The sequence below is a fragment of the Entelurus aequoreus genome, linkage group LG23 (assembly GCF_033978785.1).
Source record: "Entelurus aequoreus isolate RoL-2023_Sb linkage group LG23, RoL_Eaeq_v1.1, whole genome shotgun sequence".
NCBI lineage: Eukaryota > Metazoa > Chordata > Actinopteri > Syngnathiformes > Syngnathidae > Entelurus > Entelurus aequoreus.
Window position 1 is genome coordinate 15633372 of NC_084753.1, and position 19074 is coordinate 15652445.

At 38.9% G+C, this 19074-nt stretch overlaps 1 protein-coding gene across 2 annotated transcripts in view; it reads left to right on the top strand.

Moving 5' to 3' along the window:
* Window positions 1-19074, top strand: part of lama2 (laminin, alpha 2) — a 558082-nt gene that overhangs the window by 377389 nt on the left and 161619 nt on the right. For both annotated transcript variants that reach the window (XM_062033747.1, XM_062033746.1), the window contains 5 exons: window positions 59-176; window positions 4626-4778; window positions 12024-12148; window positions 18183-18269; window positions 18543-18736. In XM_062033747.1, coding sequence (XP_061889731.1) covers window positions 59-176; window positions 4626-4778; window positions 12024-12148; window positions 18183-18269; window positions 18543-18736 — 677 coding nt within the window. The remainder of the gene's footprint in view (window positions 1-58; window positions 177-4625; window positions 4779-12023; window positions 12149-18182; window positions 18270-18542; window positions 18737-19074) is intronic.

The following is a 19074-nucleotide window of genomic DNA, read 5'->3' on the forward strand; positions in this document are numbered from 1 at the left end:
TAATCGAAAAAAACGCCTGTCGTTTAAAAAACATTTGTGTTTTTGTTTCCCATCTCAGGATTTCTGAGATCAGTCTCACTGTGGCAGAAGAAGGCGTGCCCACCAAGGAGAGTGAGAAAGCTTCTGAAATAGAAAAGTGTGACTGTCCAAGTGGATATTCTGGCCTGTCCTGTGAGGTACGTCCACTACTAACACAACCAAACACACACATTCTTAAGAATGTAATTTGTATTGTGGGTTTCTATACAATTCCACCAATGACGATGGAGCTACACCTGTGAGTGCTTCTAGATGTGGGCGGGGCCCACTTTTATTTCAAAGTTCCCACTCAGTTGGTCGCTTATAGTTAATTTGTTTTTTTTTGTAAGTATGGAACTAAAATAGGGGCACAAGTTTAGTACTCGAAAACAATTTACTTCAACTTTTGATGTGGATTTTTTAAAAAATACATTGGTTCATTAAAATAAAGTTAAGTGCACTTTTTTTTTCTACTCCTTTTCGGACAAATTAAAATATGTGAAATTAGGGCTGGGCCGATAAAACAATATCAATATATATCGCGATGGACACATAATCGATATCAATATAAAAAATGTGTTCAATAAAACATTCGATACATATTCATAGTTTGTGGTCGGAAGAAATTATAAAGCAAGATGTGTTTCATCATTTTGCGCTCTGAGACCCCAGCTAAACAGGAAACTGGAAGTGTCACTGAGCATTGGGAGGGACACGCTAACAGGCATCACAGTATCAACTACCAAGTTTGGTTGTGCCGTCTTTCTGTCTCGCTATGGATTCTCTGCATGGAGTGAGAAGAGAAACTGTGATATCTTATATCAACTCGATAACATAAGCTTGTCTTTAGTTTTGTTGGTTTTAACGCAGGCGGTGTAGAAACATCCTGACACTTAATGATCACCTTCCCAAATTCCTGTGTCGTGTTCAATAGTTTATAATCTACTGCCTTCTAGTGTCTCCAAATTGCAAATACCTTCAAATTGACTGCAATTATTTTTCCACCCGGCAACCAGACAACTTCTTAAGTTAAAGTTAAAGTACCAATGATTGTAACACACACACTAGGTGTGGCTAAATTATTCTCTGCATTTGACCCATCACCCTTGATCACCCTATGGGAGGTGAGGGGAGCAGTGGGCAGCAGCGGTGGCCACGCCCGGGAATCATTTTTGGTGATATAACCCCCAATTCCCCACTGATAAATAGCACCCTTGAAAAGTTGGAAGTTATATTACTGTATTTATTGTCAGGCTTAAATAAGTCATTAAAATATCAAAAAAATGTCGATTTAGATCAATACAATAAATGTATATTGTGATTAAGTTTTTAGCCATATCGCCCAGCCCCTTGTAAAATATGTGATGTACAGTATCATATTGCAACTGTATGCATGTTTGAAATAAACCTAAACTAACTTGAAAAAAAATGCACTTATATTAATTTTGAATATACCGATCTAGTTTTTTAATTCAAAATCAAAACTTTATTTTTCAGTTTCAAAGTTTATTTTTTCAAGTACAAAACCTAATTTAGCTTCATAAAAATGTATAAAGGGCTGTAACATTTCCCTAAATCAGTGGTTCTTAACCTTGTTGGAGGTACCGAACCCCACCAGTTTCATATGCGCATTCACCGAACCCTTCTTTAGTGAAAAATACATTTATTTATTTTTTTAAATTCAAGAAAAAGTAATGTTTTTTTTACTGGTGCACAAAATGAACTGTGCATGAACATCACCTTGTTCATAGAACAAAACCAACACAATGCATGAACTCACAACAAATTACACACCTTACACACATTACCATGAATTGATTTACGGGGACCCCGACTTAAACAAGTTGAAAAACTTATTCGGGTGTTACCATTTAGTGGTCAATTGTACGGAATATGTACTGTACTGTGTAAACTGTATTGTTTCATATAATGTATTCTCTTCCTTTGCAATCTGCTAGTAAAAGTTTCAATCAATCAATCAAACAACCTGCAAATCAGATGGAAAATTAGAGGTAACATTGTTTGGGGGTATCCATAATAAACCGATAGGGAGAAGTTTTTATTTACATAAGTCGGATGTGTCTTTACCTCCGTGGCGGAGGCTCCGCCAAACCCCTGAGGCCGACTCACCGAACCCCTAGGGTTCGATCGAACCCAGGTTAAGAACCACTGCCCTAAATACAGCATCAAAATGGCTAAGTTGGCAACACTGATCCCACCTGCTCCATCTTATACTCGGAAAGACCAGGGGACTGTTACGAGGCTTTTCTTCTAAAAATCGACGTACGTTCCAAACCAGAAAAGTATATACGCCGGTAAAAATTCAGATGTATTTAAGTGAGTGCATGCACAAAGCCAACCACATTTCTTCTTTACATTGCAATCAACCTGGACTTGATCTCAGTAATTGGCTTGACATGCCACGTCCAGGTTAAGCCCCCCTTGAAATAGGTGTTTTTTTTCCTGGTGTTTGGAGCGATAACCAGCGGGTTAAAATGTCTGTGTGCTGCGGGAAACGTACGCAAGCTTGATTCATGAGGCCCCTTTTGTGTTATAACAGGGGTTCTTAACCCTTTTGATCTCTGGGCCCAACTTTTTCACTACAGAGGGGCCCGGGACCCACTGAAATATTAACACTGAATTAGTCATCTTACTCTTGATTTGAATTGTATTCAATAATTATATCTAACCTACTTACAGTTTGACAGGATAAACCTTGTCAAATGATGTGAAAGCATCTGTAAATCACAGAGATCAATATCAAGGCTTAGGTCAGGCTCATTATAAAATAAATACTAATCAAATATATTGCAAAAGAAGGGACTGATGAAAAGTTTAGTTTAGTTTAGTTTACTAAGGATCCTCATTAGTCTACACCGCAGTGGAGACTATTCTTCCTGGGGTCCAGGCAAAAAACATCACACAATCACAAAACAAAAGATTACAATGCAGTACAACATTATCAATAATAAAATGTTGTAATACAAAAATAGCAACAAAAAAAAACAATAACTTTTAGTTTACATAATGTTCATACCAAAGATAAAAAGAGCAATATAAAAATAGATATATATTTTTGCAAAAATAAAACAAAGAACCAATGGCCTATAATATACACATTAGTGTACCAAAGACAAACAATAAGTGACGAAAAAGTACCATCCATCCATCCATTTTCTACTGCTTCTCCCATAATCAATAAAATAGTCAATAATCAATAAAACCAGTCATGACATTAGGTACAATCTAGAATAATCTCTTTCCGCAATACTTCTCCTCTTAGTCTATTCTTAAAACCCACCCTATTGGTGATTGATACCAGATATTGTGGAAGTCGATTCCAGTAAGTGATTGTCCTATACATAAGTCTTTTTCAAAACATCAGTTTTGGGTTTAAGATGTTTAAAAAGTACATTTGCCTACAATTACACAGTGCTAAAATAAATACATTCCAACTAAATGAATAATAAATCATATGTTTCTTAAATAAACTGCTAATAAAAGTACAAATAAAAATAAAGCTTCAACACTTTAGTCATAATTTTTGCGCTTAAGAAACTTCTGACTTTAGCTCCAGACTTCTTTTGTTTGTTTGATATTGTCATTACTGCCACAAGTGGTGGAAAAGTGTATTACAACTAAGTACTGCTACGGACCACAGCGAAGAAACTGATATTGTTTGGCGACCGAACAAAAGGCTACGTCAAGAAACACTGCGTTATAATATGTTTACGAGCAAGGGCAAATATATAGCACCAAATGTATTTGTTGAAATATATTTGTGGCGGCCCGCCATAAATAAATGAATTTTTTAGGAAAGAATTGTTTAAAGTAGAGTTGTTTTATTTTGCTGATGTCGGATTAGGCCTTTCTGTGCACCCCCTCAATTCCATTGTCATTTTATGTCAAAGCAATTCACTTCCAACTCTTAAGCCACCGAAAGACGAGTGAGCCAATCTTCAGTTTTAATGAGAATTTTGGAGAAAGAGGTTTTGATACACCAAAGCAAACCGCTCCAATTCCACACTGCATCGTCAATTTAGCAGTTTGTTTTTTTTTCTTCAAAAATGCTCCTGCTGGTTACTAAGAGCGCAGCGGAACATCCATCTTTATAACCTGACAACGCGCCGAATGGAAGTCAAATAATAAAGAGGAGGAGCTTAACTCAAAAAAAAAAAAAAAAAAAGTTTTTGGTCTTTGCCGACAGATGGGCACCCTATTTGTAGCTGCTGTAGTTATTAAAGTATTTCTAAAATGGGCGTTTAGTGCTAGCATGGGGAGCAGATGGCTCTTTAAATGGACTTCATTAATTATTGCTGAACACACCTTGCTTGTGCATGTGTGTGCGTGTTCAAAAGTTACGGAGGGGAATAACCCTTAATTGGCTGCATGTGTGAAAGAGCGAGGTCAACAGTCGCCTTGAGAAAGAGCAATTTGGGATAATTATGAGTCCATGAGTGCTGTTGTCTCCACTCTGTGTGGCTTCCATTATCATTCACATTTTATTATGACTGTGGGAATACATGTTCACATAAAAAAAAAACATCTGATAGGACCTTCGTTAAAAAGCTTTAATCGCGTTATCGCGCTCTGATTTGTCTGTTCAGGAGTGTGCGGCAGGGTTCTACCGTCTCCGCAGTGGCACTCATGCGCCCGCTCCGGCCTCCAGAGTTCCCACTGCTGTAGGCATGGGCAGCTGTGTTCAGTGCCAGTGCAGCGGCCACTCAACCACCTGTGACCCTGACACGTCCATATGCCAGGTACATTTCTCTGTTGTGTGTGTGTGTGTGTGTGTGTGTGTGTGTGTGTGTGTGTGTGTGTGTGTGTGTGTGTGTGTGTGCGTGTGTGTGTGTGTGTGTGTGTGTGTGTGAGATGCAGCCATATGCCAGGTAGCTTCTGGAAGGGACGCAGAAAATAAGTTTAATTAGCCCAGCCATAATTAACAACCCTGACTTATTCATATTTCCTCTCTTGAACGTGGCTCAAAGCTACTACAAAAGAAGAGAAGCTGTAACATGATTTACAGTACTAGTGTAATGGTAACCTCATTGTAGATAGACAGTACTTTATTGATTCCTTCAGGAGAGTTCCCTCAGGAAAATTAAAGTCTTATCTTATCTACAAGTAGTAACAACTCGGGGTATCCCGATCCAATAAAGTAAAAAAAAAAAAAAATAAGCAAAGACATTGAAAATGTGTGTTATTATTTTTTGGACGAGTTCGCTCACTGCAGATGCTGCAGTGCTGCATTGCCCTTCTGTTTAGACTGAGCTTCCAACCGGAAGTACAAGTGCCGTTCCATCTTCTAGTTCAGGGGTGTCAAACTCAAATACAGAGTGGGCCAAAATTTTAAACTGAACAAAGCCGCGGGCCAAGGTTGAACAAATTAACCTTTTAATAGGGACCCAAAGAAGTTTTGCATTGAATATTGAACAAGCAAGGCTTATATAACTTCATAGTGACATGCAAAATCGAGTTTCAAATAATAATAATAATAATATAAATATCAATGGCATATCAAATACAATTTAAATAAAAATTGAATGCCTCTTTTCTATTTGCAGCCTTCTGAGGTAAATATCAACATTAACCTTTTCCACAGGCTAATAAATTAGAAAATAAAATAACAATGAATAAACCAACCATTCAGGACTTTAAACTGCTCAGTTTGCAACACACTGATCTAATCTGATGTGCCCAAGCCAGATACCTGCCATCTTTTCTTGGATGCTAGTTCATTAATGGCTTTGAGCTGAGGCAACCTTCATTACAGAACAAAGGTGTTCATCAGTCATTATATCCCGTAGTCCACCCGTACCACAGTCTTGGGGGCGTGCTTTAAAGGCACTGCGTTTATTGTCCTCCACAAGCTGTCGTCACATCTGCTTTTCATCCATTCCAACAACGTGCCGGCCCGATCACAAAATATGTGCGTCTTCAGCACGCATACACACGTAAATGCAAGGCATACTTGGCCAACAGCGATACAGGTTACACTGACGGTGCACGTATAAATAACTTTAACACTGTTAGAAATATGCGCCACACTGTGAATCCACCCCAAACAAGAATGACAAACACATTTCGGGAGAACATCCGCACCGTAACACAACATAAACACAACAAAACAAATACCCAGAATCCCATGCAGCCCTAACTCTTCCGGTTGCAATATACACCCCCTCTACCACCAAACCCCCCCTCCTCCGTGCGTCGGTTGAGGTGGGCGGGGTTGTGGGGGCGGGGGTGTATATTGCAGCCCGGAAGAGTTAGGGCTGCATGGGATTCTGGGTATTTGTTTTGTTGTGTTTATGTTGTGTTACGGTGCGGATGTTCTCCCGAAATGTGTTTGTCATTCTTGTTTGGTGTGGGTTCACAGTGTGGCACATATTTCTAACAATGTTAAAGTTGTTTATACGGGCACCGTCAGTGTAACCTGTATCACTGTTGGCCAAGTATGTTGCCTTCACGGGCGTGTGTGTGCAGAAGCTGCACATATTATGTGACTGGGCCAACATTCGTTGGACTGGGTGAAAAGCGGACGTGACAATTTTTGGGAGGGGCACTGAAAATTGAGAGTCTCCCAGGAGGGTTGGCAAGTATGAGAATTAGCGGTGAATGGGGTGTTACCGCGGCACCGGCGCTGAATATAATCGGCGGGCCAGCTCTAGTGTTAATTTGATATCGCCTTAAGGGCCAAGTGAAATTACACCCCGCGGGCCAGAGTTTGACACCCATGTTGTAGTTGTTCACAACGTTACTACTTGTATGGATTATTCATTCATCACTCCAAGCAACGTTTGTAAGTTTTACAATATAACTAAAACAATTCTTACTTACTAAACCGTCCCACATGTGATGTCTGTAGGAGTGTTTTTATGCATATTTGTAGGTGCTATCGTAATGTAATGAAGCTAGTGTCGTTAGCAGTAGCTAATATGCTAACACGTGTACGAGTGTCTTTGTTAGTATTAGTACACATATTAATTAGTACAATGCTAAATGTTTTTGTATTGTTTCAGTTTCGTAAATTCACCAAAATGTCACAGTGGAGTTATTGAGTCTGTTTAGCTGATTGGAGAGCTAGCTTCCGTAGCTAGTGGGTCCATGACGATGACTTTTGTTTTGTTCGATCAGAAATTTTATTGCCGTGTTACAGACAATGTTTGGAACCAATAAATGTATGTAAATAAACATTTGCAAAATCTTTCAATGTAAATAACTCGTTTCACAACGTTTATATCTGTGATTTATCGTCCGGTGTGGCTAATATATGGAAAATACATTTTTCTTCTAAAATTTTGTGGTGTATTTGATAGTCCGGAAAATAATCAGCGAAAATAACCAAAACATTTATCGTGTGATATCGGCTTGTATCTAAAGTCTCCGATACAAGCAGTCCTGCAGCGTTTTCACAAGCTGGACAGCCAGTTAATATCGAAATGTCCTCCAATAAAAATGCAACCATTGGCCAAGTTTCTTCTTTTCTTCTATTGTTTTTTTTTTACAAAAAGTAAACATGGTAGGCTGTAGGCTTCTCGGAGCTAGCAGCTACACAACAGCTACACACACAATCGCTTGACACAAGCAAGGCGTACCTAAAAGGTGTCCTAAATTGGATAATATTGAAGTCTAAAACAGCACATTTGTCAATATAAACAAGTATCAAATAATTATAGTTGCATATTATTTACACATAAGTTTTCAAGGCAGAAATGCATTAGAAAGTATCTAGTAACAAAGGTGTCCGCATTGTTTGACTTGTGCACCATGCACTTAATTTAATGAATTATTGTGACCACTATGTGTTATCAAAACACAAATTAACACTTTGTCATAAAATGTTATCATACCTACCACTGTTTGACTAATTTTCGTCCTAACAACTGTTGGTGTGCTGGCAGAGGTGTCTCTTCTGTGCGGCTTAACAGGCTCTTTTCCACCAAAATTTCAGGAGCTGTATGGTCCTGGAACCATTGGTTTTTGGAACTGAAGGAATACTGTAACGACAGCTGAAATACAAGTTCTAGAAACCCCTCAACTGAGTTGTGAGGGCAGCTGTTGGTGTGTTAAAGTCGACAATCAAGTGTAAAATAAGCATCAGACTCTGTGTGCTTCTGTCAGGACGCTACGTTACTTACAAAATGTTACTTGTATAATGTTACTGTCAAGAACTTCTTGCCAAAATAAGGCACCGTTTATTCAGTGTGGTTACTACCGCTTACGTTGGCACCGGTAACAGCGGGATTGGGTGGCCATCCCTACAGACCAGACCTGGGCATTCTGCGGCCCGCGGGCCACATCCGGCCCTTTGTGCGTCCCTGTCCGGCCCGCGTGAGGCCAATTATAAATTACAAAATAAATTTTAAAAAGTATCTATGTCGAGTGTGCAATACAACGGTGCTGCTTTTGTTTTGAAAATCGTTATTTGTATTACTTCCGTGTAGACGTATGCGTGTGCTTGATTGTGAGCGAATGTGAACAGCTGCAATCGCAAATTACAAAATAAAGTTGAAAAAACATCTATGTCGTGCGCGCAATACAACTGTGCTGCTTTTATTTTGAAAAGTATTATTTATGGGCGTGTGTTCGCGTGTAACCTGCGAGTGAAGGTGCACATGCAGCGACAAGTGATGCACGGTTTACACCCGAGACGCTAAAAAGAGAAAAGTTGATGAGGAATGACGTGTTTCCAACAAGACATGGACTGCCAAGCAACGTTCCCTCGAAGGTGCGCGCCTGCGCAATTGCGCACTGCTCAAGCGTCCGCTGCGCGCAGCAAATATATGCCGCGCACCAAATCAAATCCCATCTGAATTCTAAACAAAATAAACATATTTATTCTATGTCATTTTGCAATGCAACTTTGAGTGACAGTGACAACAAGCGGCCCTAACGGTGTTCGTCAACACCGTTCAATTGAACACCGTTCAATTATTGTAACGTCTATCGAGATGCTTCGAGGACAGGAATTATATCGATCACTTTATTGAACAAAACTGTTTATATTCGGACATAACCACACCAAAAACATGAGTAAAACACTTCTATCTGGAAAAACTAGTCATTTTCTGCCGTACAAACCAGGCCAAAAGCAACTTGTCATCTGTCACCAACACGCATAGCACTAAGCCACTGGTGCGTTTATGGCCACACAAAAAGTCGGACAACTCAAACACCACACAAAGTTACACTATGACTCCTCAGTCATACGTGTGCTTATTTTACTGTCATTTATTATTAATGTTAATTTATTTATATTAGTCATGGAATGCTGTTACACACACTATGTTGAAGTATTACTATTATTATTAATTATTATTATTATTATTATTTATCTTACGGTATATATCAAAAATAATATTGAGCAAAATTTAATTGAAATATTGTGGATGTGGCCCTCAAGCAGTGCTCGGGTTGCTCATGCGGCCCCCGGTAAAAATTAATTGCCCACCCCTGCTACAGACAGTGAAACGCCACAAAAAAAAAAAGGTCCTTTGTTTTTTTGGTTTTGTTTAGTTTTTTCGAACACAACCAAACTACTTGATGTGGTCCCACAATACTTTCAGAAATAATGTTTAACTCCATCTTATCTCTGAACCCTAATGAAATACGTTTTCCAACCTATTTCATTTCCATTCATTATTTTCTGCTTTACTACCCTTTTTTATGTCCACGTTTTTTTTCTTCTTTTACTCCTCTCTTGTGCCTTACAGTCATTTTTTTTTTTCCCTTGCTCATTTTCATTGTGCTTTCCATAACGGCGTCATTACCGTTTTCTAACCGAGTCGGCCAAATTGAAAAAGGCTAAATGAGTTTGTTTCTGGGATAATTAGCAGTAACGAGGAACACAGGAAGTTAATGGAAATGATTTGCCTCGTTAAAGGCAACTTCCTGTTGCAACTGATTGAAGTTCTTATTTCAACAAACAAAGCGACCCCGTAGAACACGCAGGGGTGCTCTGATAAGGAGAAACTTGTGTGTTTGTGTGTTTGTGTGTGTGTGTGTGTGCGTGTGTGTGTGTGTGTGTGTGTGTGTGTGTGTGTGTGTTTGTGTGTTTGTGTGTGTGTGTGTGTGCGTGTGTGTGTGTGTGTGTGTGTGTGTGTGTGTGTGTGTGTGTGTGTGTGTGTGTGTGTGTGTGTGTGCGCGCGCGCGCGTGTGTGTGTGTGTTTTGGTTACCACAATATTTGGACACTGCTCAAAGGTGAATACAACCATGCATAATGTTTAAATATGACATCATATTGCATCTTTTCATGCAAATATTAATGTTTGTGTACACAACACTGACAGACATGACTAAATAAGAGTCAATAGCATTTATGGAACATGGATTTACGAACTTAAATGGTTTTTCAACATGGTTCGTAAATCGAAAAGTGTGTATAGTGAAACATAGTTCCCCGTTAGAAACGATGTAAATATGATTAATTGGTTTTAGCCTTGACAAAAGTCAATATTTTAGTAAAAGAATGTACACTTTGCAGACACTATAAGGCAGGCGTGTCAAACTTGTTTTCATTGAGGGCCTGTGCATTTTACTGCATATGGTCTTTGGTGATTTCTGTGCATTCTGTCATGATGAAGATGTGTACAAATTTCTTGCGCGATAAAGTAAGTTTGAGTGTGCTAAAACCCTCAAAACTTTGTTTTTTCTATGAGTAATAAATAGTAATAAAGAATAATATGAAGACGAATTTCATCATCTTAGCAGGGTTATATTAGATATTACAATCATTTGCTTTGTTACCTAAAAAATAAAGCTAAGATATGGATGTTTTGTTCAGATTGTTTAGCATGTACAGTACAGCGGAACCTTGTTTTACAAACTTCATTGGTTCTTGAAAAGGGTTCTTAAATATAAATGTTTGTATATTGATGCAAGTGTGGCCATAAGAAACAGTCTTGATAAAACTTCATATTTTAGTAAAAGCTTTTACACGTTAAACACAATACACAGCGCTATACAGTGCTGTATATCAAACAAACATTATTTTTAATAATACAATTAAAAACAACTACTGTCGGTGAACTGTCTTTCTATACAGCCGTAATGCCGACACACACACACACAGAGTCACTAGCCTTGTGGTGCACTCACAGTTTGAATTCATAAAACTCCTTAAATTTAACTGCAAGTTCTCTACAATGATTCAGAATTAAAAATAAAATCCACTTGGCTTTGTTTGTTAATCTTCTTTGGTGGCATTGTCAACAAGGCTGTGGATACTTCCTGAATGTTTCAAACCACACAGTGGTTGTCCATTGCTTCCTTTGCACTCATGTTGAGTTAGCAAATGCTGTAACAAGGCTAAAAAAAAAGAAAAAAACCATGTATCAGTCGCTATCAAACAGCATTGTTGTGCTGACCTAATGAGAACCGAAGAATGATCAGCCTGCTCACAATGGATGTTCTGCCGGGCACAAAATGGCTGCGCTTCGAGGCACACACAATGGGTTGAGTTGAGTTTGAGTTTATTTGGAACATGCAAGCATACAACATGATACATCACAATTTCCAGTTTCTCTTTTCAACATGTTCGAAAAGGAGTAGGAAGAAGCAGAGCTTATTTAATCCTACCCCTTTTCTTTATGGGTGGATGAGACGTTTGTACACTGAGACAAGGTTCATACACCAAAGCGTTATTTTTATTCGATCTGTGATTCATAAATCAAAGTTAGTACAATAATGGCTTTGTAAATAAAGGTTCCTCTGTACAGTAGTATTTGACCTACATTGTGTTGGTTTTAGTATCTTTCATGACCAAAATGTATCAAAGTGGCCCCTGCATCCTGCAAATTTTCTATATGCGGCCTTTGCTGGAAATAGTTTGCTTTATCGAAAACGTTTTAATTCTCAAAAAAAAAACAGTTAAAAACTAACTGACTTTCCTGTGTATTTAGGGGTGTTATTGTAATTTAAAAAACAAGAAAATATCATCTTATGGACATAATACATTCCTTCTGGCATTGGGACAATAACGTTTTATGTGGTTGCTGCACAGAACTGCCAAGACAACACAGAGGGTGATCGGTGTGAGCGTTGTGCTCCAGGATTCTACGGTGTGGTCCGAGGATCCCCTGATGACTGCAAACCTTGCGCCTGCCCCCTCACCTACCCTGGAAACAAGTACATGCTGTCCTATTTACAAACATATTCATTCTTTTACTTCATATTGTTGGCGTAAATTCTATGTATCCTCAACTTGTGGACTATCATAGATGCTGTCAAATGATACCTCACCTCAAACACACATGATTTCACGTGGTGGTCTTAAGTACCAGGACTGTACCAATGACCGCGGCATAACTATTCTATTCAATTTGGTTAAATTATTTCTTAATAATAGCCATAAGCTCGAAATGTGGTTAGTATCGAGCGTGCTGCCTCTCTGCCAGGCGGTTTTGGGTTCGAATTGGCCTGAATTGCACCGTGTGGAGTTGGCCTGTTCTTCCTGTGCTTGTGTGGCTTTACTCAAAGATACTCTGGTAAATTCTCCATACAAGGTTCGTACGGTCATGAAAAACCTGGAACGATTCGAATCTACATTAAAAAAACGTCTTTGTGGTCTAAATAATGCATATTTAGATATGCTTTGGTGTAAATTTTGCACCAAAGCTACTTTTATAATCCGTTTTTTTGTTCGCAAATAGTTCGATTCTGGGGGCGTTTCCAGATTGCAAATGAAACCACGCCCCACACTCTCAAAAGTATCATAATTTATCTTTTGAAAATGTACACTGTTTAACTATATACTCTGAAGTCGTTACAGCTGTTTTTTTCCCCCAAAACGGTAAAAAATACGTTACATAGATTCACCCGGTCACAACATTAGGTACACCTGCACACTAGCCAATAAATACAGATTACGGCTGGGCGATATGACTGAAAACTGTATCAAGATGTAAGTGTTTTATATCGGTCTACCGATATTGATATTTTTTTATGATCTATTCAAAATAAGGTCCAGGAGAGAAATATATTCAATATAAAAATAAATTAAATACATTTCTATTTAAAATGTAACCTTCTTATGATTTTAATCCTCTCAGCTATCAATGCAGAAATGAAATGTAAGCACAAGCACTAAAGTCCCCTCATCAAGAGAACACTAAAAATTCTAGACAAAAAGCCTCTAAAGTATCATTATTGTAACATTTTAAGTAAGTATAATATTTTAGATTTCTAATTATCAGATATTCATGGATGCTTGCCTCATCTTTAGAGTTCTAAATAAACTTGCTCCCCCTCCCTTGATAGATGTTATTAATAAAAAAAATAGCAGTCAAGTAAACACCACAGCTGTGACCAGAGGGGACTGCAACGTACAAAGGCACAGGACTCAATTTGGCCAAATGGTGGGCTCTAAAAGAGGCATACAGTCATGGAACAGGCTGCCATCCCATATCAGAAACCGTGACACCTATTTAACATTTAAAACTGCACTGAAACTGTGGTTGAAAACTAATCAGACATGCACACACAATTAGATTATTCACTTGTTTTTTTTGTTTGTTGTTTGTTTTATTTTTTTGTTCATGGTCTGTGATTATGGTATGCTTGTAATGTCTTGTGATTTATGTATTCTTTTGTATCATGACCTGTTGAATGTTTACTATATTAACCTGCCTTAGGACAACGGATGAAAATTAGCTATTGTGCTAACTCCGGCATATTTACATTGTTGCTCTATGTTGATGAATATGCATTGTCCTAATTTAAATAAATAAATAAATAAATAAGGATGGAAACAAAATTGTAAAATCCCACTGAACACTTAACAATAACCTCTTAAAATGAAGATGCAAAAATAAGTGTGAATAAAGTGCAACAAAATAGTGAACAGTGTGAAAATGTAAACATATATAAACCTGAGAAGAACTATTTTCTGCAGGTTCAGTGCCAGGAAGTTACAGCTGTGCTCTAAAGGGTGAGCATGGCGAAGGTGGTGTGGTATTACCGGTCTTGGTGGGGATGAGAGCGCCTTGCATAATTTATAGACCACTAAATTTGATAGTATGGCTGGGTGGTATATTTTAGAAAGAGATATGTATAAGAGACAATACCGTTATCTTTTGATGCTTCTTTTGATAGTTACTCCCGCCGTTTATCCGCGCTTCATTGAATTCCTTCACTTTGACATTCAGATCACTGGGCAGAAATCACATTGCATCAACACGGTGTTTTGCGGTGTTTTGTTTTAATTGTGTGAAAAAATTCACACATATAAGAGTCCCCTGGTCCGTACCAGATCTCAATCGGCTGCTAGGCACCAGCCGAGGAGACGGGTCTACTCTTTGTTAACCAGAGGCAACAAAAACGGGTGAAAAGATCCAACAGAACAGCCGTCAGAGCCCACAAACTGCCGCTGCTAACTGCTAAAGCAAACAGCTGAAACCCTCCCTGATGTCACACGTCGCTTGGCAACAGACACCGCCTTTTAAAGGCACACACACGCACGCACACTCAGCTGTAATATGAAACGTCTCTCAGCTTTATTACATTTATTGGAAGTTTTTTTTTAAAGTAACGCAATAACTACTTTCCCTTGTAATTAATGACATTTATTAAAGAGTAAGTCCATTTGTAATTAAATTACTTTTAACCAGTAACTATAATTGTTTACTTTTTTAAAGTCATTTTTAGACCACTGGTATTAACAGTAACGTGATGTTGATTTAAATGTAAACACTTTGCACGTTTTGTTTAAAATACAGATATATATCGTATATCGCCATTCAGTTTTGGGTCCCTATCGCCCAGCCCTACTTGATAGTTGATACTGTTACCTGATTGGCTGTTAGCGTGTCACTCCCACTAATCAGTGATCACTTCCTGTGTTGCTCGGTGCCTTTGTTCATGCAACCAACCTTGCTTTGCCACTTCCCGTTTCGTCCATTGAAGAAGGTAAACAAATTGAATCGAATGTTTTATCGAACGCATTTTTTATTGATATCGATGACATTTCTTTCACAATATACAGAAAATTGCCAAAAGTATTTGGCCACCTGCCTTTACTCACATATGAACTTGAAGTGCCATCCCATGGAATGGTCTAAAATGTTTTGGTATCCTGGAGCATTCAAAATTCCTTTCACTGGAACTAAGGGGCCAAGCCCAACTCCTGAAAAACAACCCCACACTATAATTCCTCCTCCACCAAATTTCACACTCTGCACGATGCAGTCCGAAATGTAGCGTTCTCCTGGCAACCACCAAACCCAGACTGATCCATCAGATTGCCAGATGGAAAAGCGGCACTCATCAGTCCAGAGAAGGCGTCTCCACTGCTCTAGAGTCCAGTGGCGACGTGCTTTACACCACTGCTTCCCACGCTTTGCTTTGGACTCGGTGATGTATGCCTTGGGTACAGTTGCTCGGCCATGGAAACCCATTCCATGAAGCTCTCTGCGTACTGTACGTGGGCTAATTGGAAGGTCACATGAAGTTTGGAGCTCTGTAGCAACTGACTGTGCAGAAAGTATTTGCACTATGCGCTTCAGCATCCGCTGACCCCTCTCTGTCAGTTTACGTGGCCTACCACTTGGTGGCTGACTTGCTGTTGTTCCCAAACTCTCCAGTTTTCTTATAATAAAGTTGACTTTGAAATATTTAGGAGCGAGGAAATTTCACGACTGGATTTGTTGCACAGGTGGCATCCTATGACAGTTTCACGCTGGAAATCACTGAGAGCGGCCCATTCTTTCACAAATGTTTGTAGAAACAGTCTCCATGCCTAAGTGCTTGATTTTATACACCGGGCCAAGTGATTAGGGCACCTAATTCTCATCATTTGTTTGGGTGGCCAAATACTTTTGACAATATAGTATATATTGATATTGTTTATGCGCCCAGCCCTAATTCAGACACTGCATTGTTTTTTTCTATCAGCATTCACGTTGGCCTAATAATGCGCTTGCAACGATTAGATTGAAGTATTTTATTCCAACTTTTTTTGTGTTTTCTCAAAACCCGAAGCATGTAATGTCCAAATATGTAAAGTACATCCGGAAAGTATTCACAGCGCTTTACTTTTTGTGATGATACAGCCTTATTCCAAAATGGAATACATGTGTTTTTGTCCTTAAAAATTCTACACTCAATACACCATAATGACAATGTGAAAAGGTACTTCATTAAAAAAAATGAATGTGATGTTTGACAAAAGCCAAAATAATAATTTGTCCACTAAATGGATTTATATGTGAAACAGAAGTAAAGACTACATTTGTTGGAACTGAAATATAAAAAGATGCATCTACAGTGGGTCTGGGTTAGTTTTTGCCATGCTCACAGATGCCACCGGGTGGTTGTTTGAGCACACTGCAGCTAGACCTGGATCGTCCCACTCCTTAAAGGCCTACTGAAACCCACTACTACCGACCACGCAGTCTGATAGTTTATATATCAATGATGAAATCTTAACATTATAACACATGCCAATACGGCCGGGTTAACATTATAAAGTGACATTTTAAATTTGCCGCTAAACTTCCGGTTCGAAACGCCTCTGAGGATGACGTATGCGCGTGACGTAGACCGGCGAACACGGGTATGCCTTCCACATTGAAGCCAATACGAAAAAGCTCTGTTTTCATTTCATAATTCCACAGTATTCTGGACATCTGTGTTCGTGAATCTGTTTCAATCATGTTCATTGCATTATGGAGAAGGAAGCTGAGCAAGCAAAGAAGAAAGTTGTCGGTGCGAAATGGACGTATTTTTCGAACGTAGTCAGCCACAACAGTACACAGCCGGCGCTTCTTTGTTTACATTCCCGAAAGATGCAGTCAAGATGGAAGAACTCGGATAACAGAGACTCTAACCAGGAGGACTTTTGACTTCGATACACAGACGCCTGTAGAGAACTGGGACAACACAGACTCTTACCAGGATTACTTTGATTTGGATGACAAAGACGCAGACGTGCTACTGTGAGTATGCAGCTTTGGCTTCTAAACATTTGATCGCTTGACCGTATGAGCGCAACTTTTTTTTGCGTATGTACGTAACTTTTTTAAAATATATAAGCTTTATGAACCTTGGGTTAGGTGAACGGTCTTTTGGGCTGAGTGATTGTGTGTGTTGATCAGGTGTTTGAATTGTATTGGCGTGTTCTATGGAGCTAGGAGCTAGCAGAGGAGCTAGGAGCTAGCGTAACAAACACGCAGGTGTTTCTATGCAGGATTAATTTGTGGCATATTAAATATAAGCCTGGTTGTGTTGTGGCTAATAGAGTATATATATGTCTTGTGTTTATTTACTGTTGTAGTCATTCCCAGCTGAATATCAGGTCACCCCCGGCTCTCACAGCATCTTCCCTATCTGAATAGCTTCAACTCCCCACTAGTCCTTCACTTGCACTTTACTCATCCACAAATCTTTCATCCTCGCTCAAATTAATGGGGAAATTGTCGCTTTCTCGGTCCGAATCTCTCTCACTTCATGCGGCCATCATTGTAAACAATAGGGAACTTTGCGTATATGTTCAACTGACTACGTCACGCTACTTCCGGTAGGGGCAAGCCTTTTTTTTTATCAGATACCAAAAGTTGCAATCTTTATCGTCGTTGTTCTATACTAAATCCTTTCAGCAAAAATATGGCAATATCGCGAAATGATCAAGTATGACACATAGAATAGATCTGCTATCCCCGTTTAAATAAAAACAATTCATTTCAGTAGGCCTTTAATGTTTCAGTCACATGCAGGATTCTCACAGTATAGGGGCAAAAATACAACCTTACCTACTGTATGTGTGCTCGTCTGGTGTTTTTTTTTTTTTGCCTTACATTTCACATGTAAATATAATTTTACTTAGCCTTCAAGGAAATGTATTATTATACCAGCACGCATGAGATGGCAGGAAATGTAGTACCTAAGGTCCCAGATTTAGCCCAAATAAGTACCACAAGAACAATAATATATACATAAAAATTTAGAAATATTGTTACTCGTAATTAGTTTCCAGTGGCTCAGATGAGAAAAAAAAAATGTTGGTCTTGGAAATTCAGTAAAAGGCTTTTGAGAAGTCATGAAGAACCCTGTCTCTACAGTTAAGTCAATAAACATCCCCTGTCCACACTTTGAGGAAATATTGTAGAAGTTAAATTAACGTTTCCCAATACGTTTTCCATTTTGTGAAATGTGTCTCTTTGTGTAGTTTTAGTCCATCGTGCGTGACGGAAGGCTTTGACGACTACAGATGCACAGCCTGTCCTGAGGGATACGAGGGCAAATACTGTGACAGGTCAGAAACCAACGTGTGCCCTAATGTTTGTCATGCATTTTTTCATTTACATTTTTGGTGTAATTCTACTGATTGAGAATTGAATTATCATCATAACTATTGCTTTACATTTCAATGAACTTTCGTTTAAAAAAAAAGTTTTCTTTTCACAAAAGCTGTCTTTGGTGAAGTGCTCCTTACAAGGATCAGGCTCATTGACATGAACACAAAATGTCCGCTTTGCCATTAGCTCCCACTAAAACACACCTTGTTCTCCTTTTTTTTCCTGCCCAGGTGTTCCACTGGTTACCATGGTAACCCTCGAAAGCCCGGCGGTCGATGCGAGGAGTGTAAGTGTTCCTCGTGGGGGGCGTTGCCCGGACCATGTGACCCTGTCACTGGCCAGTGCCAGTGCACGGTCGGGGCGTCTGGGAGGTCATGTGACCAGTGCATGGAGAGGCATGTGTGTGGACCATCTGGCATCATCTGTAAGGGCTAACACACAAAACACAATGTTTAAGTATATTTTTGATGTTCTTTATCTGATGTTTTTATTTTGAAAGCGTACATTAGTAAATTAGAATGGCACTAAGACAGAGTACAGGTGAAACCCAGACCTGAATGGAGAGAAATGTGTGTCTTTTGATGCAACTGAACAAACATTTCTGACCAATAAAAAGGCTTCTAACATTGTTCAGAGGACGCCCCGTACACAAGAAAAGTTGTGACCAAAAAAAAAACCGTGCAAAAAAAATTTCAACAAACATGTTTTACAGCAAATATTAGATTTACAAACAAAAAAGATTTGTAACCAAAAAAAATTGTG